Source organism: Bactrocera tryoni, unplaced genomic scaffold (genome assembly GCF_016617805.1).
Source record: "Bactrocera tryoni isolate S06 unplaced genomic scaffold, CSIRO_BtryS06_freeze2 scaffold_25, whole genome shotgun sequence".
Lineage (NCBI taxonomy): Eukaryota > Metazoa > Arthropoda > Insecta > Diptera > Tephritidae > Bactrocera > Bactrocera tryoni.
In genome coordinates this window covers 12,171,508-12,196,211 of record NW_024395977.1, presented here as the reverse complement: position 1 = coordinate 12,196,211, position 24,704 = coordinate 12,171,508, and the positions used below count along the sequence as shown (strand labels likewise).

The 24,704-nt window shown below is 39.6% G+C and overlaps 2 protein-coding genes across 2 annotated transcripts in view; one reads left to right on the top strand and one right to left on the bottom strand.

Annotated features, from left to right (window-relative positions):
• LOC120780734 overlaps nucleotides 1-9,406 on the top strand; it is a 29,753-nt gene extending 20,347 nt beyond the window's left edge. Inside the window, exons 5-6 of the mRNA XM_040112992.1 lie at nucleotides 7,268-7,569; nucleotides 8,469-9,406. Of these exons, the coding sequence (XP_039968926.1) occupies nucleotides 7,268-7,483 (216 nt within the window). The 3' untranslated portion in view covers nucleotides 7,484-7,569; nucleotides 8,469-9,406. The remainder of the gene's footprint in view (nucleotides 1-7,267; nucleotides 7,570-8,468) is intronic.
• Nucleotides 9,407-9,452: 46 nt separating this feature from the next.
• On the bottom strand, nucleotides 9,453-17,655 carry LOC120780733. Its single transcript, XM_040112991.1, has 4 exons — nucleotides 17,440-17,655; nucleotides 16,404-17,341; nucleotides 16,125-16,339; nucleotides 9,453-9,481 (listed from the first exon to the last, which is right to left on the bottom strand). Exons 1-2 carry the CDS (start codon nucleotides 17,653-17,655, stop codon nucleotides 16,559-16,561), a joined length of 999 nt encoding a protein of 332 aa, XP_039968925.1. The 3' UTR covers nucleotides 9,453-9,481; nucleotides 16,125-16,339; nucleotides 16,404-16,558.
• Between the last annotated feature and the right edge of the window lie 7,049 nt (nucleotides 17,656-24,704).

Here is a 24,704-nt window from a genome sequence, read left to right as displayed (position 1 = left end):
TTCGGACAACATGACCTAGCCAGCGTAGCCGCTGTCTTTTAATTCGCTGAACTATGTCAATATCGTTATATATCTCATACAGCTCATCGTTCTAACGAATGCGATATTCGCCGTGGCCAATGCGCAAAGGACCATAAATCTTTCACAGAACCCTTCTCTCGAAAACTCGTAACGTCGACTCATCAGTTGGTGTCATCGTCCAAGCCTCTGCACCATATAGCAGGACGGGAATTATTAGCGACTCATAGAGTTTGGTTTTTGTTCGTCGAGAGAGGACTTTACTTTTCAATTGCCTACTCAGTCCAAAGTAGCACCTGTTGGCAAGAGTTATCCTGCGTTGCATTTCCAGGCTGACATTGTTGATGGTGTTTATGCTAGTTTCGAAATATACGAAACTATCTACAACTTCAAAGTTATGACTGTCAACAGTGACCTGAGAGCCAAGTCGCGAGTGCGACGACTGTTTGTTTGTTGACAGGAGATATTTCCTCTTGCCCTCGTTCACTGCCAGACCCATTTGCTTTGCTTCCTTGTCCAGTCTGGAGAAAGCAGAACTAACGGCGCGGGTGTTAAGGCCGATGATATCAATATCATCGGCATACGCCAGCAGCTGTGCACTCTTATAAAAGGTTGTACCTGCTCGATTAAGTTCTGCAGCTCGAATTATTTTCTCCAGCAGCAGATTGAAGAAGTCGCACGATAAAAAGTCGCCTTGTCTGAAACCTCGTTTGGTATCGAACGGCTCGGAGAGGTCCTTCCCGATTCTGACTTAGCTTTTGGTGTTGCTCAACGTCAGTTTACACAGCCGTATTAGTTTTGCGGGGATACCAAATTCAGACATAGCGGCATAAAGGCAGCTCCTTCTCGTACGGTCGAAAGCAGCTTTGAAATCGACGAAGAGGTGGTGTGTGTCACGGGTCTTTTCCAAGATTTGGCGCATGGTGAATATCTGATCGGTTGTTGCTTTTCCAGGTCTAAAGCCACACTGATAAGGTCCAATCAGTTTGTTTAATCTTTCACACAATACGCTCGATAGAACCTTATATGCGATGTTGAGGAGGCTTATCCCACGGTAGTTGGCGCAGATTGTGGGGTCACCTTGTTTATGGATTGGGCATAGCACACTTAAATTGCAATCGTTGGGCATACTTTCGTCCGACCATATTTTAAATAGAAGCTGATGCATACTCCTTATCAGTTCTTCGCCGCCGTGTTTGAATAGCTCGGCTGACAGTCCATCGGCCCCCACCGCTTTGTTGTTCTTCAAGCGGGTAATTGCTATACGAACTTCTTCATGGTCGGGCAATGGAACGTCTGCTCCATCGTCATCGATTGGGGAATCGGGTTTGCTTTCTCCTGGTGTCATACGTTCACCGCCATTCAGCAGGCTGGAGAAGTATTGTGGTCGATCGTAACGTTGTGAGGTAAGCAGCCTGTTTTCTCTCCGCTGCGACACGGCACTCCTCGTCGTACCAGCTGTACTTTTGCATTTTCCGAAGACCAATGGTTTCGGAAGCAGCTGTACGTAACGAGTTTTAAATGCCGTCCCACAGTTCCCTTATACCGAGTGGTTGACGAGTGCTCTCAGAGAGTAGGAGTGCAAGCCGAGTAGAAAATCGCCCGGCTGTCTGTTGTGATTGCAGCTTCTCGACATCGAAACTTCCTTATGTTTGTTGATGTGCGTTTTTTGCTGCACAGAGGCGGGTGCGAATCTTGGCTGCAACAAGATAGTGGTCCGAGTCGATGTTAGGACCTCGGAGCGCACGCACATCGAAAACACTGGAGACGTGTCTTCCGTCTATCACAACATGATCGATCTGGTTTTTGACTTTTCGATCCGGAGACAGCCTGGTACCTTGATTTGTTTTCTTGTGCTGGAATCTAGTACTACAGATAACCATATTTCGGGCTCCGGCGAAGTCGATCAGCCTCAACCCTTTTGGGGATGTTTCGTCGTGGAAGCTGAATTTACTGACCGTATTGCCGAAGATACCTTCTTTGCCCACCCTGGCGTTAAAGTCGCCAAGCACGATTTTGACATCAGGGCGTGGGCATCTCTCATAAGTGCGTTCCAAGCGCTCATAGAAGGCATCTACGGTAACATCATCCTTCCCTTCCCTCGGGGCGCGGGCGCAAATCAGCGATATGGTGAAGAACCTCATTTGATGCGGATTGTGGCTAATGAATTATAATACTCGGCGACGGAGTCTCTCTCCCACCACGAATCCCACACCAAACTTACGCTCCTTTATATGGCCACTGTAGTAAATGCCACAAGGACTTACTTGTCTCTGTCCTTGACCTGTCCATCGCATTTCTTGGACGTCGGTGTAGCCAGCCTTTATTTTCACGTGGACATCAACCAGCTGGGCAGCGGCACCTTCTCTATTAAGGGACCGGACATTCCAGGTGAATGCCCTAATATCGTAGTCCTTATTTCGTTTGCCAAGGTCGTCATCAAAAGGGGAGTTTCTCTTCCAAGGCTGTTGGTAGTTTTTTATTAGTAGAGTTTTTACATGGCGGGTCCCGAACCCAGCGCACAACCCTATGTAGGGGATGTTTTGCCTTCTCTCTGTAGGTCGCCTTCGAGCGGATGTTCTTAGGGCGCCCAGAGGATACTTGGTCAAAGACCGGAAGTGGTGAGTTGCTTGAACCATGTGTAAAAGAATCGTTTCTAGTCACTCCCAAGTGATTGGCGATCAGAGAACTTTCCTTACTTGCGTCAACTTCTACACACGACTCCATCCTCCCTAATCTAATTTGTTGTGATAAATAACAGCATTGTGTCTTATTGTGGAGCCTTATTATAGCACGCTTGCCATCTGTAATACCAAGGAATATGTGTGCCAAGTTTAATCAACACCTCAACTTTTTTCAGATTATCGCTTGCACGGTCAGACAAAGGGCGGGCGAACGGTCAGTTGTTATTAAACTTAACTCGTCATCGTGATCTTTTATGTAAATATGATATTTTATTTTAAGGTCATGGACGCAATAAGTTTTATTGCTGTATTTTAATGCGCGTCACCCAAATTACATATGTATATTAAAATCATTTAAAAATGAATACATCGAATATAAACTTGAAGAGGCTAAATTTAATATACCAATGTCTACACCAACCTGTATGGGGGACTAAAGTGAAAAGCATAGCTAAAATGAGAAGGCGGAACATCTCGCCCATGGGTGCGCTGTGCGCTGGGTTTGGGACTCACCACGTAAAAACACTACCAATGATAAGAAGAAAACAGTTTCGGATGAGAGGCCGCCTTTTTGATGATGACGACCACTGCAAATGTATAATGTTTAACGATTTAAGTGCATGCTCCTGGAATGTTTGTTTCCTTAATTGGTAAGGTGGCGCTGCCAATTTGGTTGATATCCTCGTAAAAATAAAGGCTGACGTCATCGCCTAACAAGAAATGAAATTAACCGAGCAAGGACTAAGATGAGTGGATCTATGTGATATTAATTAAAGTGACCATTTAAAGAAGCGCAAATTCATTGTGGGATTCGTGATGGGACAGAGACGCCGTCGCCGAGTACAGGCATTAACCCTGGTGGTTGAACGTCTAGCTACAACCGCATCAAAACGAAGTTCTTTAACATATCGCTGATTTGCGTCCACTCCCCGACGAGAAGGACGATGTGACCAAAAATGTATTCTATGAGCGCTTGGACTGCACGTATGATAGCTGCCCCCACCACGATGTCAATATCGTGCTAGTCGACTTTAACGCTAAGATAAGCAAATGGTCAGTAAATTCTGCCTCCATGATGAAACATCCCCAAATGGGGATCCTGCTCTCTGAGAGCACTCATCAGCAATTCAGTATAAGTGAACTGCGGGTCGCCACTTCAAGCTCCTTACGCTGCTAACGAAACCATTGATTTTCGAAAAATGCAAGAGAAAGCTGGTACGATGAGGAGTGTCGTACCGCAGTGGAGAGAAAAATGACTGCGTACCTCGCAACGTTACAACCGACCACACCTCGCACGGGATGGGATGGCTACCGAGAGCTGGAAAGGAAAGCGAGACGACGTTGCCAACAAAAAAAGAGAGAGGCAGAGGGGTAAATTCGAAAATTCTTCCAAAATATGCGGCTACTAAGGTTTCAAAACTGGAATGCACTCTTGTAAAACCCCCAGAGAAGATGTGGCATCTGATGCCCAAAGCACACTAAAATCATAGCGGGAACATTTCTCGACCCTGCTGAATGACATGGAAGTATAGCACAAGGACGTTCCATTAACCGACCATGAAGAAATTAGAAAAGCAAATACCCGTCTGAAAAACAACAAAGCGTGCCCGACGACAGGAGTTTAAGTGTGCTCTGCTCAATCCACTAAAAGGGACAATCTGCGCCAAATACCTTGGGATAAGCTTGGTCAACATCGCAACATTGAGCATATTTGCATGAAAGTTATGATTGTTTGTTGATTTCGGACTCAGTTATATTATATTATATTCAGTGCCGTATTTTTCCGCAAACTTAAGTGCATTTCTTCATTTACGTACAGCATACTCCAATTGCACCTGAGTGGAAGCTGGGTGTTATTTGTTTTTAGTTTTATTTGGTGTTGCTAGAACAACTACTATTAGTTATTACTTCATTAAATTCGCTATGGTCTATTTTCTGAGTTTATTTTGTAACCAATATTAATGTGAATACTGATATATTTTTTATATTTTATCCAGTTCGTTTTATGGGATGTTAAACCCAATTTTAGTGATAGAATGCAATCATTCGTTACTTCGCATAGTTTTGTTAGTTTAAAAGATAAGACAGTAAAAGTAACAACAGTTATGAGCGAATTTTCTATATTTTTTATTACAGCAAAATCAATTAAATTTGGTGTTTGGTTTTGATAGCTGGACCAATATATCAGCTTACCAGGATATATTAGGTAAAAATTACTGCGCCTATTCATAATAGTTTAATACAGCTGACTTCCTTTTAATTATATACAAGGTACATTCCACAGTAAACAGGACTTAAAAAACAGAACAAATGTTTTTTTCGGCAAGATCAATTTATTTTACAATGTGCGTTCCAAAGCAAAAAGGACTTTTTGAATTTAGCGCCCCCTGGTGGCGCCATCTTTATGTCGACTGGTGCTTTAGAATCTCATAACATTTCATTTACCGAAAATTGCTCAAAAAAAAAAAAACTATTCAACCGAAAAAGTCGACCTCAGTATCTATAGTTGCCTTTTGACCGAAAATGTGGGTCAATGTAAGGGATATATCTTTTGAAATTCAGAGAGAGTCCTTACTGGGCAATAGCATCTCTGAGTATCCAAAATATATTGATGTGTTGTGTCGAGTCAATACTTACCTGAGACCCATTTAGGGGCCTTTCCTTACATGTTTAAACATATTGTTGTAGCTTGTAATTGAGCTGTAGCATGAAATTCTAAAGTATGGTGACTTAATGAATTTTTAACCAATATTGCTTTTCTACCACGTGCCTTTCCATCAGGGTGATTTGTAACAAAGAGTCGAATAAGGTATATGGAGAAAGGAGGTTCTTATTTTTACATTAGTTTCTTTATCATTACATCTATATGTTCTTCTTTAGAAATTTAAATTTGATTAAATCTAGAATAAAGTTTTGCATTCATACATACGAGTACATTCTGTCATATATTGAGTAAGGTTTAAAAGCATACTTTCAACGCATTCACTTGGTTGTTTTGTGCCAAATTAATTTTTACAGTGTTGCATTTTATTACATTTGCATAACTGCCTTAGATCTATAGGGAATATAAAGTATTTGTTTACGACGGGCTTTTGTTCCTAGCGACAACTTCGGCTTCAAGTCTGTATATACAGGGCACAGTGGCGGATCCAGAAAAATTTTTGGGGGGGTTTTACGAAAAGTTTTATTGCTCAACGTATTTTTAACAAAGTAGTTCCCTCCCTTCAGTTATTATAGGACACGTTTTGTCTTGTGCACAAAAATGGGTATAAGGATAGTTGAATTGCGAAAAATCATATTATACTGTTGAAAAGAATGAGTTAATTATGCAACTTGATAAATAATTATGCACGTGATAATGAGAAGCTTGTAAAGTAGACCATGTACTACGTAAAATGGTGTGCAGGGGCAGGTTATAGTGCGCATGGGGGCATAATAATGCGCATGATATATTACTAAAAAAGAACATGTTGATTATCATAAAAAATGCTTGCTTGATATTGAAAATTTGCGTGACATCGCACGCGGAAAGCAAAAACCAATCGGTATTCAACTCGATACACAAAAAACGATGCAGTTCTGAAATTAACACCTATTGTCAAAGCTATTATTTTGTGTGGCAAGCAAGGAATCGCACTTCGTGGGCACAGAGACGACGGTCGAATTATAATGGAATCAGACATTTTACAAGATGAATATGCTCTCGAAGCTTTAGAAGCAGTGAACAAAACGTCTTTTGGGAACGTTTTCAAGATTTTACGCATATTGGCGTCATTGCCTGTTTCAATAGCATCACCGGAAAGAAGTTTTTCAAGTTTAAAGAGAATTAAAAACTATTTACGAAATACGACAGGTCAATATAGGCTTAATGGTCTAGCATCAATGAATATTCATAGGGATATTGATCTGTCGGTTGATGAAATACCAGAAGAATTCTTTCAAAAACCAAGGAAAATGTAACATGGAATGTGAGACCCGTGTAATCCTCAATTAATCACTGAGCTTCAGCGATACTGCTTATACAAACGTAGAGAAAGTTCGAATTATATGAATAACAACAAAAATCTTGTAACTTATTATAATTGCTAATAATTTGATGTGATTTTTTTTATCAATAACCTCATTCCAAACCCATATCAACAAACATATATTTTTCTGTGAGTTTAGGGGGTGTTTTAACACCAAAACCTATAATTTCCGTAAGATTGGAATTTAATAAAAGTTAAATATGTCGCCATTATGTACTAGTATTAACAATCCTAAAAAAATAACAAATCGACAGCCTACAGTTTAAGCTTAGTAAAAAGGGGGCGTAACTCCACGATAGAATAAGCTATCTTCATTATTAAACAATACTTCAAAAATAATGAAAGAATGGCTGCCGCAGTTCGAAAATTTTATACAAAATAAGGCCGAAATAATGTTTTAACTTCATCAATTTTTATGATTAATTGAAATGCCGGCAATTTAAATCTTGCGATAATTTTTGGACACTATAATATCTGTACATCAACATACACATATTTATTAGTATTATTTAACACTAAAAATGTCTTTTAAACTAGGGAACTTCCATGGAAGTTTTACGTCCACCAGTTCTTTTACATTCCAAAGAATTCAACCGTATATATCAAGATGAGTTAGAAGTACTGAATGCAAAAGATTTGCATATGCAGCCACCATATTGTGTACCTTGTATCAACGTGTCATCTCCCGATATCATATCACGTTTTCTGTTTAACTTATCATCAAACAAAAAATGCTCAATACAGCACTGCTAAAAAATCAGATTAATCCAACGAATGTAGAAACGGAACTATTTCAAATTTACAACTGATACCTTTCTCATGCAAATTCATTATTTTCTGTAAGTATGAATGGTGAACTTTTTACATTTTCACTTAATGTATTTGCAAAATTAAAATTAAATATAGAACATGAAAACTAAGGTATTATATTTAAACATTTTCATCATAACAGTCATAATATTGCTTACCAGTGAACAAAAACATGTGAAATTGCGAACACATATGCGAAATACAAGGTCGCAAAAGAAACAGAACCTTTTAAATATAACTGTTTCTGGTGGCGCCACCTATTGGTGGGTATATGAAATAAAAAGTTTGAACTCTTGTTGCCATTTCGTAAAAGTTTTAAGACAATTGGATAATTACAATCGATGTTATCGATCAAAAAGTGACAGCAGCTTTTGATCATCGGTCGTAAAATGCAAAGAGCAAATATTAAATTTTGTTTTAAAATTGGGAAAACGTTTACTGAAACATTTCAATTGATAAAAAAAGTTTATGGTGATCAGTGCCTATCCCGTAGTAATGTGCATGAGTGGTTTAAGCGATTTCAAGAAGGCCGTGAGGACCTCTGTGACGATCAGAAGTCGGTCGTCTTCAGAAGTCAAAAATAAAGACAATGCTGATTTGTTTTTACGATTCCGAGGGTATTGTACACCGAGAGTTGACCGGGCTAAACGCTGTATCGAAGCACAAGGAAACTTCTTTGAATAAAAAAATATAACTTTTGAAAAATATTAATTTTTTGTTGTTTTTTTTTACAGTCCTGTTTCTTTTGCGACAGACCTTGTATATATGCAGATCTGCATCAAGTGACAAACGTCAAGTGTGCTACAGATATCAAAACTACCTATAAATATTATTTATTAGATAGATATTAAAAATGAAAAAAAAAACATTATTATTATTATATTATAAATATTTAGATCATCTTTTAATTCATGACAATAATTTTCAGAGCAATAATAACAACACATTTGTTTAAATGAGCTAAGCCTCCCCCTACCACTCCACTCCACGTGGGAAAACTAGCGTACCCTAGTACAAAACACCACACCTGAGAACACGATGACACCCACGACGATGACACACAACACATCGAGCTGACAAAGGGACGAGATCATCGGCATACAGATTCAATTGGACAGCTTAATTCGTTTAGAACAGCTCCTGCGCGAGTTACAGAATAGGAGTCGGCTGATGTCACTACCTAAATCTGGAGTAAACAATGAACCAAATAAATATACTACTATAAATACAATCACTTTGGTGCCAAGAATCAGAAGTCAGCAACTCCAATGTGTGAATGGACCGCACATTCCAATAAACTCAAAATATGCCGAGCTGTTTTCTTTCTTTTATTTATAATTTTAAAACTTATTTTTTAATTTTTTCTTTTAATTCTTACAAATAATAACAATAATTACACTTATGCCGTAAGATACGTTTTTGTGATATTTTAAGTCTTCTATTTCTTTGATATTCTTAGAATATTTAGTACAATATTGTCAAACTTTATTTTTGACTGATAAGTTTGGTTCAAAATTTTAACAGGATGTATAAATTTATCAATAAATTTGGTTTTGTTATTACTAAAATTTTCTTGATTAATTTTTATTTTACACTTTGCAAACTTTATCATATAGTTATTTTGTAATATAAAGTTTCTTCCGTCACAATTCTGAATAAGACTTATATTATAAGGAATTTTTTTATAAATAAATAACTTATTTTTTGAATTATTGTCTTGTTGTTGTACTTAAATTCACAATCATTAAAAAAATACAATTCCTACTTAGCTTTTTCGAATAACGTATTGTCATCTATATATATAAAAATCAATGCCACTTTCTTTGTAATTTCATCACTCATAAACGGCTGAACCGATTTGGCTGATTTTTTTATACTCTCGCAACAAAGTTGCCAAAGAGAGTATTATAGTTTTGTTCACATAACGGTTGTTTGTAAGTCCTAAAACTAAAAGAGTCAGATATAGGGTTATATATACCAAAGTGATCAGGGTGACGAGTAGAGTGGAAATCCGGATGTCTGTCTGTCCGTCCGTCCGTCTGTCCGTCCGTGCATCTGTCTGTCCGTCCGTGCAAGCTGTAACTTGAGTAAAAATTGAGATATGATGATGGAACTTGGTACACGTATTTCTTGGCTCCATAAGAAGGTTAAGTTAGAAGATGGGCAAAATCGGCACGCCCACAAAATGGCGAAAACCGAAAACCTATAAAGTGTCATAACTAAGCCATAAATAAAGATATTGAAGTGAAATTTGGCGCAAAGGATCGCATTAAGGAGTGGCATATTTGGGCGTAATTTTTTTGGAAAAGTGGGCGTGGCCCCGCCCCCTACTAAGTTTTTTATACATATCTCGGAAACTACTATAGCTATGTCAACCAAACTCTACAGAGTCGTTTCCTTCAGGCATTTCCATATACAGTTTAAAAATGGAAGAAATCGGATAATAACCACGTCCATCTCCCATACAAAGGTTATGTTGAAAATCACTAAAAGTGCCTTAACCGTCTAACAAAACACGTCAGAAACACTAAATTTTACAAAAGAAATGGCAGAAGAAAGCTGCACCCAGGCTTTTTTTAAAAATTGAAAATGGGCGTGGTCTCGCCCACTTATGGACCAAAAACCATATCTCAGGAACTACTAGACCGATTTGAATGAAATTCGGTATATAATATTTTCTTAACACCCTGATAACATGTACGAAATATGGGTGAAATCGGTTAACAACCACGCCTTCTTCCAATATAACGCTATTTTTAATTCCATCTGATGCCTTCTCTGTATAATATATACATTAGGAGCCAATGATGATAGCGGAATAAAACTTTACACAAATACGGTATTTGAAAAATATGTAAATGACGTATAATGAAATCTCGATTACCACTTTATCATGCGAGAGTATAAAATGTTCGGTGACACCCGAACTTACTCTTTCTTACTTGTTTTTTGTTGTATTTTTTATTATTAGGAGAAGGTTCTTATGTAAGAAAAAATTACGAAAGTTGCCGGAAAACCTCCAAAAACAGCCCTTTTCTATTTCCCATACAAACGTTTTATTTTGTATGTATATACATATGTACATTAGGGTGATTCAAAAATTTTTTTTTTTTTTTTCAATTGGTACTCGCAAAAATAGGTTCCTAGACACCTCTAAGAAAGCCTCTCCAAATATGAGTTTTTAATTGTAACGGGAAGGTCCTCCGCCTAACGGTTTTCTATTTTTTCTTATTATCAGATAGAAAAATTTATATCTCGCTTCCAACTACTTGAAAAAATAGTTTGTTAATTAGGTTTTGTAGGAAATTGAATGCTCTAAAATATGGTCTCTTATGATTTTTTCGTAAACCCAACCGTTTAAAAGATATTAACGGTTGAAATTTGACTATTTTTGGAAAAATTCTTTTTTTCTTATTAATTTTATAACTCAATGAAAAAAAATTATTATGAATGATGATACACATAGTTTTGTAGGAAATTTACTGCTCTATAAAAATGGTGTACTACGATATTTCGATTAAGTTAAGCGTTTAGGAGATATTCATCGTCATATTTGGGTGATTCATCAATGCATATTAGGGTGATTCAAAAAAAAATTTTTTTTTTTTCGTTTGGTACCCTGAAAAATGGGTTCCTAGACACCTCTAAGAAAGCCTCTCCAAAAATCTATTCATAATAATTTTTTTTCATTGAGTTATAAAATTAATAAGAAAAAAAGAATTTTTCCAAAAATAGTCAAATTTCAACCGTTAATATCTTTTTAAACGGTTGGGTTTACGAAAAAATCATAAGAGACCATATTTTAGAGCATTCAATTTCCTACAAAACCTAATTAACAAACTATTTTTTTCAAGTAGTTGGAAGCGAGATATAAATTTTTCTATCTGATAATAAGAAAAAATAGAAAACCGTTAGGCGGAGGACCTTCCCGTTACAATTAAAAACTCATATTTGGAGAGGCTTTCTTAGAGGTGTCTAGGAACCTATTTTTGCGAGTACCAATTGAAAAAAAAATAAAAAAAAATTTTTGACTCACCCTATTGTACATACATACATATTTACATATGTTAGTAAAAATGATTGTTTGTTTGTTAGTAACGCTAACGTTCGAGAACGGCGGAACCAATTTTCATGAAATCAGAAGTCGTTCGCTGTGGATCTGGAAAGGGTTAGATATACCATACCATAAACTTTTCATAAGGAAAAGTCGAAAAATTGGAAATTTCCAAAAAGTGACTTTTCATACAATTCTTTGTTGTTTTGTTTTTCAATATTTTGATTAGTAAATTATTTGAATCGTTCAATTTCGGTCGCTTACTTTTTTATTCCGGCTATTTAAAAGAATAATTATTGAAAGTTCTTCAGTGAAAACTTTATGTGTGTTTGAAACGAAGTGATCATATAAGAAATTATTTTAAAGAAAATGCCGGCATGTCCAAAATCAAACATAGGTCGACGTACTCGAAATGCTCGGGGCGTGTTGTCACAAAGAGTATCACAAAGTGCAGTGTGACGTCCCCGAAATAGATTTGAAGAAGCTCATCATGCAAGAAATCCAGCAAGACCTACGTGAATATGACGTTTTGTTTTGGAAGACATGTTCCGTGCTGCATTTGATTACGACCCTTCAATCGACTATAATGTACATGGATATATTGGAATGATGGATGTTATATGCCCATATTGTGAATCGGCTAAATTCTCGGGTGAAACGGCTGGAATGTGTTGCGCTAACGGGAAAGTAAAATTGCCGGAATTTGAACCGCCTCCTGAACCATTACAATCATTAATTTTTGAGACATCACCAGAATCAAAACATTTTTTAAATCATATACAAGAGAACAATTCGTCTTTTCAAATGACTTCTTTCGGCGCTACAAAAATTATAAGAGATCAATTTATGCCGACATTTAAGGTGATTGCATGGAATATTTGATGGTTTTTTCAAAGAATAGGGAAAAATTTATTCCTATAACATTGCATACATATTACAGATCCAAGGCCAAATTTATCACCTAGCGGGTTCATTGTTACCGCTCCCCGACGCTAACCATCAATTTTTACAAATATATTTCATCGGAGATAAAAATCGTGAATTAAATCAGCGCTGCACAATTGGTTCTCACACAAAAAGAGAAATTCTTTGCGAACTACAAGATTTTTTTCATCAGCACAATGAATTAGTCCAATTGTTCAAAACTGCTATGGATCGGTTGCCATCTGATAATCACAGAATCGTTATAAGAGCCGATAAAACTCCAACTGGAGAGCATTCAAGAAGATTCAATGCACCAACCATTGATGAAGTGGCCATTGTGATTGTTGGTGATCATTTTCAATCTCGAGATATTATTATTCACCGTTAGGTTAGGTTAGGTTAGGTTGGATGGCCGATCTAAGATCGCACGTGGACTAAACGTAGTCGTTTGTGATGCCATAGAAAATAGAACTCCCGTATTCGGACTTAAAGATCGGCAAAACGTTTGGTGGTCGATACAAATGTGCAAATGCGCTTGATATCTACTCCCACCAGTTCGGAAGGATGTCTGAAGGTATGTGCCCCCAAGTATCTAAGTCTTAACCTCCCGAATGCGGGACAGTCAAGAAGGAAGTGCTGACTAGTTTCTGCCGCATCTTCTTCTAAGCAGCTTTTGCAAGCGGCATCCGGTAAGATTCCTAGTCTTACAGCATGCGTGCCAATAAGGCAATGGCCTGTCAAGAGCCCCACTACTAAAGAGAGGCTTGCCTTACTGAGGGCGAAGAGATCGTTAGATCTTCTGTGATCTATCTTGGGCCAGAATGCTTTTGCGACCGCGCAAGTACCAGTGCTGGCCCAGCGTTGACCAAGCATCCGCGAGGCCCAGCTTTCCAGTAGTAGGACACAAGAGGACACCAGAGCACCGACCCGTTGCCATTCTACCGATAGTGACTCTAGGGTACCCTTCCTTGCTAGCTCATCAGCTTTGCAATTATCCGCTATTCCGCTGTGGCCCGGCACCCATACAAGCCTTATAGTAAATACTGTCGCCGCCAGGGACAGTGAAGCCAGACACTCCTCAACCAGCCCTGAACGCACTGTGAATGAATTCAGGGCTAGTATCGCGCTCTTCTATCTCAGTGAATGGTCACTTCCCTGAAGGTGGATACCCTCCGGAGTAGCAGATCTGCTACTACCTAAATGGCTGCAACCTCAGCCTGGAAGACACTGCAGTAGTCAGGAAGTCTGAAACTAGAGCTGATGGAGAGCTCCCGCCAGTAAACCCCTCCACCAACCTTCCTCCCAAGCTTTGACCCATCCGTAAAGAAGCTTACTGCCCCTCTCCTCCAGCGGCTTCTTCCCACCCATAGCTCCCTCTTCGGTATATGGGTAGAGAAGAAACCGCGGGAGTTTGATATGGCGGCTCCATTATCCAGATGATCCGGTATGCAGTCAAAGCTTGTAAGGATGTCTGAGTGTTCAGAAACACGCTCCTTTAGGAACCCAGATTCCATGAGTCTAATAGCCACTTTTGCGGCCATACACCTTCCGGCAATGTCCACGGGCGTTATGTTCAGAATTGCATTAAGTGCCACGGTTGGGGTGGACCTTAATGCACCGCACATGCTGATAAGCGCAGCCCGTTGAACGCTTTCGAGTTTCTTAGCAAGTGTGGTCTTCTGTAAAGCCCTCCACCACATAAAGACTGCATAGAACATTATGGACTTTACTATGGTATCATAGAGCCAGATGACCACCTTCGGTGAGAGGCCCCACCTTTTGCCAATAGCTCCTCTACAGTAGAGGGCAATCGATGCCTTTTTGGCTCTCTCCTCGATGTTCGACTTCCAACAAAGCTTCTTATCCAGGATGAGCCCTAGATACTTCACTGTATCCGCCGGTCGCAGGCGGATACCTCCCATTTGCGGCAGCTATGCCATAGGGATCTTGTATTTTTTACTAAATAAAACCATTTCTGTATTATTTGGATTGATGGCGAGTCCCCTTCCGATCGCCCATTTTGGTACAACGCCGAGATATCCCTGCGTCAGCTCGTATACGGTGCTAAGGAACTTTCCTTTGACCATAAGAGCTACATCGTCTGCATAGGCAATCACCCGGCAGCCAGATCCTCTAGTTTCTTAAGAAGGTCGTTAACGACTAGGATCCATAGAAGAGGAGAAAGAACTCCGCCCTGAGGGGTTCCCCTGCTCACATTGCGCCCCATTCTGTTTCGACTACTCTGTCACACAGAAGACTGAAGATGAGGTGCTTGAGGTTCGATTCAACCCCAAGACTCTCTAGAGCAGTTATGACTGCCTCCGGTAAGACATTGTTGAAAGCTCCCTCGATATCAAGAAAGGTCCCAACAGCGAAATCTTTAGCCTCGATGGCTTCCTCCAGCCACAACACAATAGTGTGCAGGGCAGTGTCCAACGACCTGCCTTTACGATACGCATGCTGCGCTCCTGATAGGTAGTCTCTCGGAATGCGGCTCCTTAAATACCAGTCCATCAGCCTCTCCAAAGTTTTAAGTAAAAAAGAGGAGAGGCTGATGGGTCTGAAATCCTTGGCCGTGGCATGAGAGCCCCTTCCAGCCTTCGGGATGAACGTAACTTTGACTCGTCTCCAGGCCACCGGGATGTACTAATCTGATGCAGTTCGCATAGATCGGTAGCAATCAACTGCATGATACCTTAACAGCCTGCTACAGCTGCGCTGGTATTATGCCGTCCGGTCCCGGGGACTTGAACGGTTTGAACGAATTAATCGCCCATGTCAAGTGTCGCTCATCCAGAAGGCCGGAAAAGGCCGTGCAGTCAGCATGCAACTATCCGAGAGATGCCGCCATAGAGGACGTGCTGTTAGGGAAGTGAGCATCAAGGAACACCTGAAGTGTATCTTCACTGCTTAGGGGCCACTTCCCGTTTACATCCTTGAGATAACCCAGAGGCACTGGGTTTTTAGCGAGAATACGCCTGAATCTAGAGGACTCGTTGCAGCCCTCCACTTTTTTGCAGAAGGCCTTCCACGAGATCCTCTTAGCCTTCCTTAACTCGGACTTGTAAATCGAAAGTCCTGTTTTATACAACGCCCAGTCGTCAGATAACCCGCTTCTGCGGGCCCTGTTAAATAGGCGTCTACAAGACGCCCTAATTTCCGAGAGCTCCATAGTCCACCATTGAGGTTTCCCTCTGCCCTTCGGTGTTTTCAGTGGACAGGAGCTCTCTAGTGCAGAAATGCACGCCGAGCTGAAGACTTCGACCCACCCGTCCACCACATCGGCGGTGCCCAAAATGTTCACCCCCGGTGCGCGTGGAAGAGTTTGCCAAAGCCTCCTTGGGTAGCCTTCCCAGTCCGTGTTCCTCGGATTTCTAAATGATTTCCGAGGCGGACCCTCTCCGACTAAACTAAAACCGATATACCTGTGATCAGAAAAGGAGTGATCATCGAGGACCCTCCAATTTGAGATCAGCGGAGCAATCACATGAGAAACTAGGGTGAGGTCGAGAACCTCCTCCCTGGATGCGGTCACAAAAGTTGGGGAATTTCCTCTATTACAAAAGCGAAGATTTTCGCTTACAATAAAATCAAAGAGCGACTCACCTCTATTATTTGTATCCGAGCTGCCCCAGATCGAGTATCGCAAGTTGGCGTCCGAGCCGATGATGACGTCGGCATCATTCCGGGACGCTTCAGCCAAGGTCTTCCTTAGCAATACGGGAGGTGGCTCCACCGCATCATCGTGTGGCATATACGCGGAGATAATCCAGACATTTCCGGTCTCGCACTCCAGTTTTGCTGTTACTATGTCAGCATTGCTGAAATTAGGTAAAAGAAGTACCGTTAATTCATTTCTGACCAGCATACAGGCTCTGTTTCTACCTGCATCATTGGTCGCCAGCAGCTTATGGCTCCTCGTCCTCAAGCCAGAGATCCCGCTACCAGTCAGCCACGGTTCCTGGATCAGGACGACATCGGCCTCGTCTTGCTCCAGACGAAGCAGTAAATTGGCGGAGGCCACCTTTGAGTGTTGGACATTAATCTGGAGGAATTTCATCCTTCAGACTCTCCTCTAGCAGCGCCAGTTCAGCGCTTATGTCGTGATCGACCCTCACCTCCTCAAACAGTTTTTCGAGGCTGAAGACGGAATCGCCAATCGACGAACCGCCTCCAGAACTCGCCACGTCCGAGAGGTTTGGGTCGTTTTCTATGGTCGCTTGACCATCGCTAACGCCGTCTGCCTTCTCCTCTGCATCTGCAGCTTGGGTGCCATCAGCCCCGGTATCCGTTGGGAGTACATTTAGCACAACCATTTCGAAACCATAGCTGATGGCTCCCTTGGTTTTGCTGAGAGGACCGATGGGCTCCTCGTTAAGCATTACCAACGCTTGCCGATAAGGTTCATCGGTTCTCTCCAGCCTTATAACCCTCCAGTCATGCGTGGGGAGAGAGGGGTTGCAGTACTTGAGGATTTCCTCAATCTCATTTGCAATGGAAGGTTCAGCCGGCAGCCAGACGCGAGCCCTCGGGCGAAGAGGAAGGTCCGCTTTGTCCACGGCCTCCAGTCTGGCTCCCTTCCACACCTCCCCCTCCAGAGATACTGCCTCCTTATATAAGATGGCCGATCTTTCATCGGCACACCTTGTCAGCTTATGCAGCCCATGATGCCAACCGGCACTTACACATTTTGGGTTTGGTCCCGGGTTTCCCTTAACCACCCTGAGGAAGACTGACGAAATGGCTGCCGCTACTCTTTTCCACTCTTCGTGAGAGATGGCGCATCCCCCCTGCTGCGGTCTAGCACACCAAGCACTCTTGCACTAGCACCTTTAGCGATTTCACTAAAAGTTGGCGCAGCCCCCGTTCGCGGTTTTTTACCAAGGGAGGTTTCTCCCTCATGCGACCTTTGCCGCTTAACCGCTGGTTCGGGTCCCTTCGTTTCGAGTCGAGCCCTATCGGTCTCGCTCTCACTCCGGACCTCCTTAGCCCATTCGAGCGTGTTGGCATGCTGCTCAGATACCTGACCAGCATGCTTGCCCCCGGAGCGCTCTACGATTTTTGTTGCCAGTCGACGGTCCGACTTCAGCTTTCTAGCTAAAGCTCCCCTGCTAATGCCCCCTGTGGATCCCTTCATAATTTTAGCAGAAGTGCCTCTGCTGGTGCTAGCGATTCCGCCGTGCACGAAGACTCCACTTTCACTATCTCTTTTGCCGGCGGTTTTGCGCCGGCACCCTCCATTCTGTCGCCTGATGAGGAGACTCCTACCGGGGTCCTTGTCTTCTCGCTGCAGCTACTTAGCAATGGTTTCGTCGCCACAGGAGCAGCAGCCCCGCCTGGGACGAGTCTGGGTGTCGATTTCGACATCCCTTCATCTCTCTTCGTCGCCTTTCTATTCGTTTCAGACTTGTCCATGCAAAAAGGGTCCCCACTCAGAGCCGCTATCCGTCCCCCAGAAGGTAGTCGCCTTTTATGGTCCCAAGGTTATCTCTGTGACGAGGCAAAGCCAAGGGTGACGTACGCCCTTATGAGGCAATACGTTCAGAGCCGACCAGCGTAAAGAAGGAGTCCTCTCAACTTACACCTACCACGCCAACTTAACGACGACAGGGGGGAACGTACTCTGAGGCCTGCCATGGTTTTAACGGGACGGAGGCAGTTGCGACATTAGCCCAGCAGCCATTTCTGATGGGTGTCACCCCATCATACTCAGGTGCCAGAATGTCGCCACCACCAGCCCAGGGTTCAACCAGATCCAAATAAGTTTAACCTACTCTAAAAACCAGTTCAATGCTAAAGTCGTCTAGGAGTTGTAAGGCCGTGAAGGCCGCAGGCCATTTAGCATTACCCAGGATGCACCAGCGTGGAGGCGACCTGCTCTACATCCCCAAATTCTTCAATATTCTTCACCGTAGAAATGAACAATTACAACGTGTTTCGGAGTTTTATCGTTGTTACGATGCATTACAGTATCCTACATTGCACTGGAATGGCCATGATGGATATAGTATCCCAATGATTAATCCAAGCACAGGTACATAATACATATCGTGCTCATAAATATTTCGTTTAAATAAAAGATTTCGATTTTGAATTTAAAACTTCTAAATACGTTTTGAAACGTATTTTTTACAGGTATTGATGCTCAAAAGAAGGTCAGCGCCATGAATTATTATTCATACAGATTAATGATTCGCGAAGGAAGTTCAAATTACATTTTGAGATGTGGAAAACTGTTTCATCAATACATTGTGGACATGTATGCGAAAATTGAGACTGAACGTCTCAATTACATCCGGTTCAATCAAAGTAAATTGCGATCAGAAGAATACATACATTTGCGTGATGCAATAACAAATGATGGGAATTTGAATGATATTGGACATCTGACGATATTACCAGCATCTTATATTGGAAGTCCTCGCCATATGCATGAATATGCTCAAGATGTTATGTCATACGTGAGAAAATACGGCCGACCAGATTTTTTTATTACATTCACATGTAATCCGAAGTGGAGCGATATTCAAAATAATTTGTTTGACGGTCAATCAACAACAAATCGTCACGATATAAATGCACGTGTTTTTCGACAAAAATTAAAAGCGCTGATGGATGTAATTGTGAAATTGCTCGTATTTGGAGAAGTGCGGTGTTATATGTATTCAATCGAATGGCAAAAGAGAGGATTGCCGCACGCACATATTGGTGATATTGATATGGTTGGTTCGTAAAATCACACCAGATGAAATTGATAATATCATATCAGCCGAGATACCAGATCAAACAATTGATCAAGAATTATTTGAAGTCGTCACAAAACATATGATTCATGGCCCATATGGCGTACTAAATATGAATTCACCATGCATGATTGAAGGCAAATGCTCAAAGCGTTATCCCAGAGCATTGACTTTCGACACAATAACAGGCAATGATGAATACCTGTTGTATCGACGACGGTCTACTGAAGATAACGGTCAATCAGTAATGATGAACATTCGTCATCAAGAAATCATCGTCGATAATCGCTGGGTTGTGCCATATTCACAACTTCTGTCTAAAATATTTCAGTCTCACATTAACGTTGAGTATTGTAATTCCGTCAAGTCAATCAAATACATTTGCAAGTATGTGAATAAAGGAAGTGATATGGCTGTCTGTGAAGTACCTGATGCTGACAATAGGAACGATGAAATTACCCGATATCAAATGAGGCGATACGTTAGCAGCAATGAAGCAATTGGGCGAATATTTTCGTATCCATTGCACGAAAGACATCCTGTTGTTGTTCATCTAGCAGTGCATCTTGAAAATGGTCAACGTGTTTATTTTACTACTGAAAATATACAGCAGAGAGCAGCACAACCACTAGCGACTACTTTAACTGCTTTTTTTCGACTTTGTGAAACCGATACATTTGCCAGAAGTTTGCTATATACTGATGTACCTCAGTATTACACATGGAATTCATCATCAAAAGAATTCCAACGACGTAAACAGGGTACAGCAGTTGATGGTCACCCAGGTATATATTCAATAGATGCTTTGGGGAGAATGTATACGATTCATCCCAACAACGCGGAATGTTTTTATTTTCGATTGCTATTGATGAACGTTCAAGGACCGAGATCGTTCGAATATTTGAAAATAGTTGATGGTAATTTATGTGAGACGTATCGCGAGGCATGTCACCTACTGCATTTGTTGGAAAACGATTCACATTGGGAATCGACGCTTCAAGATGCATGTGTTTCATCTTTACCACAACAAATAATAATGCTTTTCTCGATTATAATATCAACACGCATGCCGTCGAATCCACTGGAATTATAAAACAAATATCAAGATTACATGACGGAAGATGTTTTGATTCGGATGCGTTGTACGTCAAATAATCCAGATTTGATGATTACCTTGGAAATGTACAATGAAGCAATAATAATCATTGAAGATATGTGTCTCAAAATTGCGCATAAAGCATTACCACAGTTATTTATGATTTCACCTGATCGTCCGATGCATGATTTGATGGATCAAGAATTGCAACGTGAACAACAATTCAATTGTGACGAATTGCTTGAATTTGTGCAATCAAATATTGACAAATTAAATGATCAACAAAACTATATATATCAAACAATTTTGCAAGCTGTTTCTGTGGGATGAGTGTACAATTTACGCGGAAATCAACACCTGTTTGGTGGTGCCTTGATATTGTTATCAGGCGATTTTCGACAAACATTGCCAATTTCTTCCTCGATCAACTCCTGCCGATGAAAGAAATGCATGCCTGAAATCTTCTGCTCTCCGAAGATTTGTGAAAAAATTGACGTGGAATAGCAATATGTGTGTCCTATTATAAGACGATTCATCTGATATCAGTTTTCGGAACAATTGTTGGATATCGAAAATGGAAAAATGCAAAGCGACAATACTAATGGAATGATCACCTTGCCCGAAAATTTTTGTACAATTTTGCAAACAAAAGAAGAATTGGTCGATTGCGTTTTCCCAAATATCATTCAGAATCACAGAAGCCATGATTGGTTAGCAGAACGTTCAATATTGGCACCGAAGAATATACACGTCAATGCAATAAACTTCCAAATTCAAGAAAAATAGACAGGTGAAGTCATAACTTATGAATCCATTGACAGCGTTATGGATGAAGATGAAGCTGTGAATTATCCAATTGAATTTCTGAATTCATTGGAACCACCTGGTACACCGCCACATCTTTTGAATTTAAAGGTTTGTTCATTACTTTAATCATTACAGAATATAAATCTGTAAGGAGGTTCAATGAAATATATTATTGATTCCATTTTTAAGGTTGGTTCACCAATCATATTACTAAGGAATATCAATCCTCCAAAAATGTGTAATGGTACACGACTGGCAATAAAGAAGCTAATACCAAATTTGATTGAAGCAACTATACTCAATGGCAAAGCGAAATGTGCTTATACCACGTATTCCAATGATTCCAACAGACATGCCATTCGATTTCAAACGTCTGCAATTTCCGGTGCGTTTATCATTTGCCATGACTATAAACAAAGGACAAACATTTCAAATATGCGGAGTAAATTTGGAAGAATCGTGTTTTTCACATGGACAATTATATGTTGCATGTTCGAGAGTCGGTACTGCACATCGTTTATTCATTCATGCACCGGACAGTAAAATTAAGAACGTTGTTTATCAAAATGTTTTAGATTAGAACTCGAATTTTTGAGATTTTCAATTTATTATATACGCTTATGTAAAAATAAGAGGAAACTAAAGAATAAATACTTTCAATGTTTGAAGAGTATTACTTTGTTGAATTTTTTATTGAATCGCTATGACAATTTGTTTATTATTCGTATTTATGTAGGCTTCTCAATGTTAGCGTTATAACAATTTTATGGAGTAAATGGATAATATCGTACGAATGCATTCTTATGAACTGCATATCCTTTATCAACAATATCTTGGTCAATCCTCATCCTTAATTCATAATCGTCTAAATTTATGAAAAAGATTTCGTCTATTTGTTTCATTATTTTCATAGTGAAAGATTCGTTCAAAGCAATTTCTTCAAAATATTTGATAGCTTCTCGCGACCAGTATTTCCCATTACTTGGCTTGATATTTGCTAATCGGCAATTCAGAATTTGCTCTACATCCTGGTATTCCCTTTCTTCCGGTCTGAATTTTACGGTGACGCGCGATGGACTATCAATCGACTGAACAACAACTGTTTATTCCTGAAGATAATCAGAATGGAATGTTCTTCTCATATCGAATCTTTTCATCGTCATTTTTTGTATGGTATACTTTGGAAACAAAAAAATTTTTTTATTATATTGAATTATAGTGTATTTGTTATTGACTTTTTTGTTTGGCTATTAACTTACTGTTTTATTACACTTTTATGAATGGAAAATCACATTATTTTCAAATACAGAGTAATTATTATCGCAGAATATAATTATAGACCATGAAATTTCAGGTTTTTTTGTTTGCTAAATAAGTTGAATTTTGCTCAAGTAACAATATAATGTGACATTACTCATTCATGTCAAATGCTTATGTTTTTGTTTTTCTTATGTTTTTGTTTACACTCAAACGTCAAATAACTAAAAATTTAGATTTGTCGTTTGTGGATATTTCATAAAATCTGAAAATAGGCAATTGCTTTGGCAAATTTATCGCATATTTGAATATTCAATATGTTTAAAAAGAAGATGACAAAAATGTCTATAATGAAAAAAAATTAAATGAAGTATAATAGCCGATAAATATTTATTAACAAAAAAAATGAATAAATTACACTGTGATAGTCAAAAAAAAAGACAAGACCAAATTCGACGGTTTCCCCCTATTTCAGGTCCTACGAATCGGACTGCATCATTACTTTTTTGAGTTACAATCACGGTTTCATACAAAATTTTTTTGTTGAAGTTTTTCATCAAAGTGCTTAGCCCATTGTAAGAGAAAGGCACATTTTTCTTCGGTCTCTAACTTTTTTAATGTTGACTTTTTTGATAAACTTTCTTTGTGCAAAGCTTCTAAGAATAAGTCCGTCTTTAAGTTCTTAGATGACTGTAAACCCCAAAATCAATGTTTTTTGTGTCCTTACAGCCAATATGTCGAAAAAACTGAAATTTAATCCATTTTTTTTTAATGTTTTTTCCCTCACTTTTCGTCAATATTTTAATTTACCCTTTGATACTTATAGATTAAGTGACATCTTGTAATAGTAAGAAACTTAAGCAAAGACAACGTTCTGAGCAAACTAACCATTAGAAAAAAAACTTAATAAAATTTGTATTTTTTAAAAAAGTTACACTAACTATGTTTGTGTGCTGTTTTATTTTTTGTATCTTATACACAAGTGTTATCAATAAGTATCATAAATTTGTACACAATATTATATATATATTTTATATTAATATTTGTGTTATCCACATACAGCAATACTGCTTTTAAACTATTTTTCGACGAGTCAATAAACAAGCGCTAATGCTCTGGTTTGTACTCACAGTTCATGATTTGCATAAGACCAGGAATATTTTTACAATACGAAAAAGTATTATCGCCATTAACCTCAAAGAAATCTAAAAGCTCCTTCTGTCTTTTGCGGTATCCATACACCTTTACATCTTTAGACAATATATTTACCGATCGAAGATGATGTGATCGGCAAATCGCTTGTCTTTGCGATAATTTCAGCTGCCGTACCATCGTATTCAAACGGGCTTGGGAAATCTCCAAGTGACGACATGGGCTTTCAACTTCGGTTGGGTAGATTTGTAGGCTCGGTGGAAAATGCTGGCGAAATATATCTGTCGGTTGGACTTGGACATCTTGTTATCGGAGCATTTTCTGAGTGAGATACTGGTAGCTGTGCAGATTGAACACTTTTGTAAACGGTGTTTTTTTTGTTGAGTCCTGCAAATTTGTTCTTGCACGCGTAGCAGTTACCAGTATGACGCCCTTGTGGATCTATCCAAATCATTGGAATGCCGAACCCCGTTTTTAGGCACAGTCTTTTTGACCAGTTATGCAGGTTGTTGTTGCATTGCGTGCAAATGGTATTTGGCACCCAATCTACGTCTCTTATAACGGGCAAATCGAAACATTTCTCGTAGATGCCGGCAGTTCCCGAAGATATTTTGCGTCTACTCCGAGGGCTTGTAAATTTTCCACATACGTAGCAGATCAACGATAGGCCAATTGGACACTTATTCATTTTAATTTATTTTCTTAATATACAAGGCACTAAAACAATGTTCTTTCCGCGAAGTCAAAGTCAAATTAATTACTGCAATCTATGCTTAAAGTTTGTTAAGTTTTTTTTCTAATGGTTAGTTTGCTCAGAACGTTGTCTTTGCTTAAGTTTCTTGCTATTACAAGATGTCACTTAATCTATAAGTATCAAAGGGTAAATTAAAATATTGACGAAAAGTGAGGGAAAAAACATTAAAAAAAAATGGATTAAATTTCAGTTTTTTCGACATATTGGCTATAAGGACACAAAAAACATTGATTTTGGGGTTTACAGTCATCTAAGAACTAAAAGACGGACTTATTCTGAGAAGCTTTGCCAAAGAAAGTTTATCAAAAAAGTCAACATTAAAAAAGTTAGAGACCGAAGAAAAATGTGCCTTTCTCTTACAATGGGCCACTTTGATG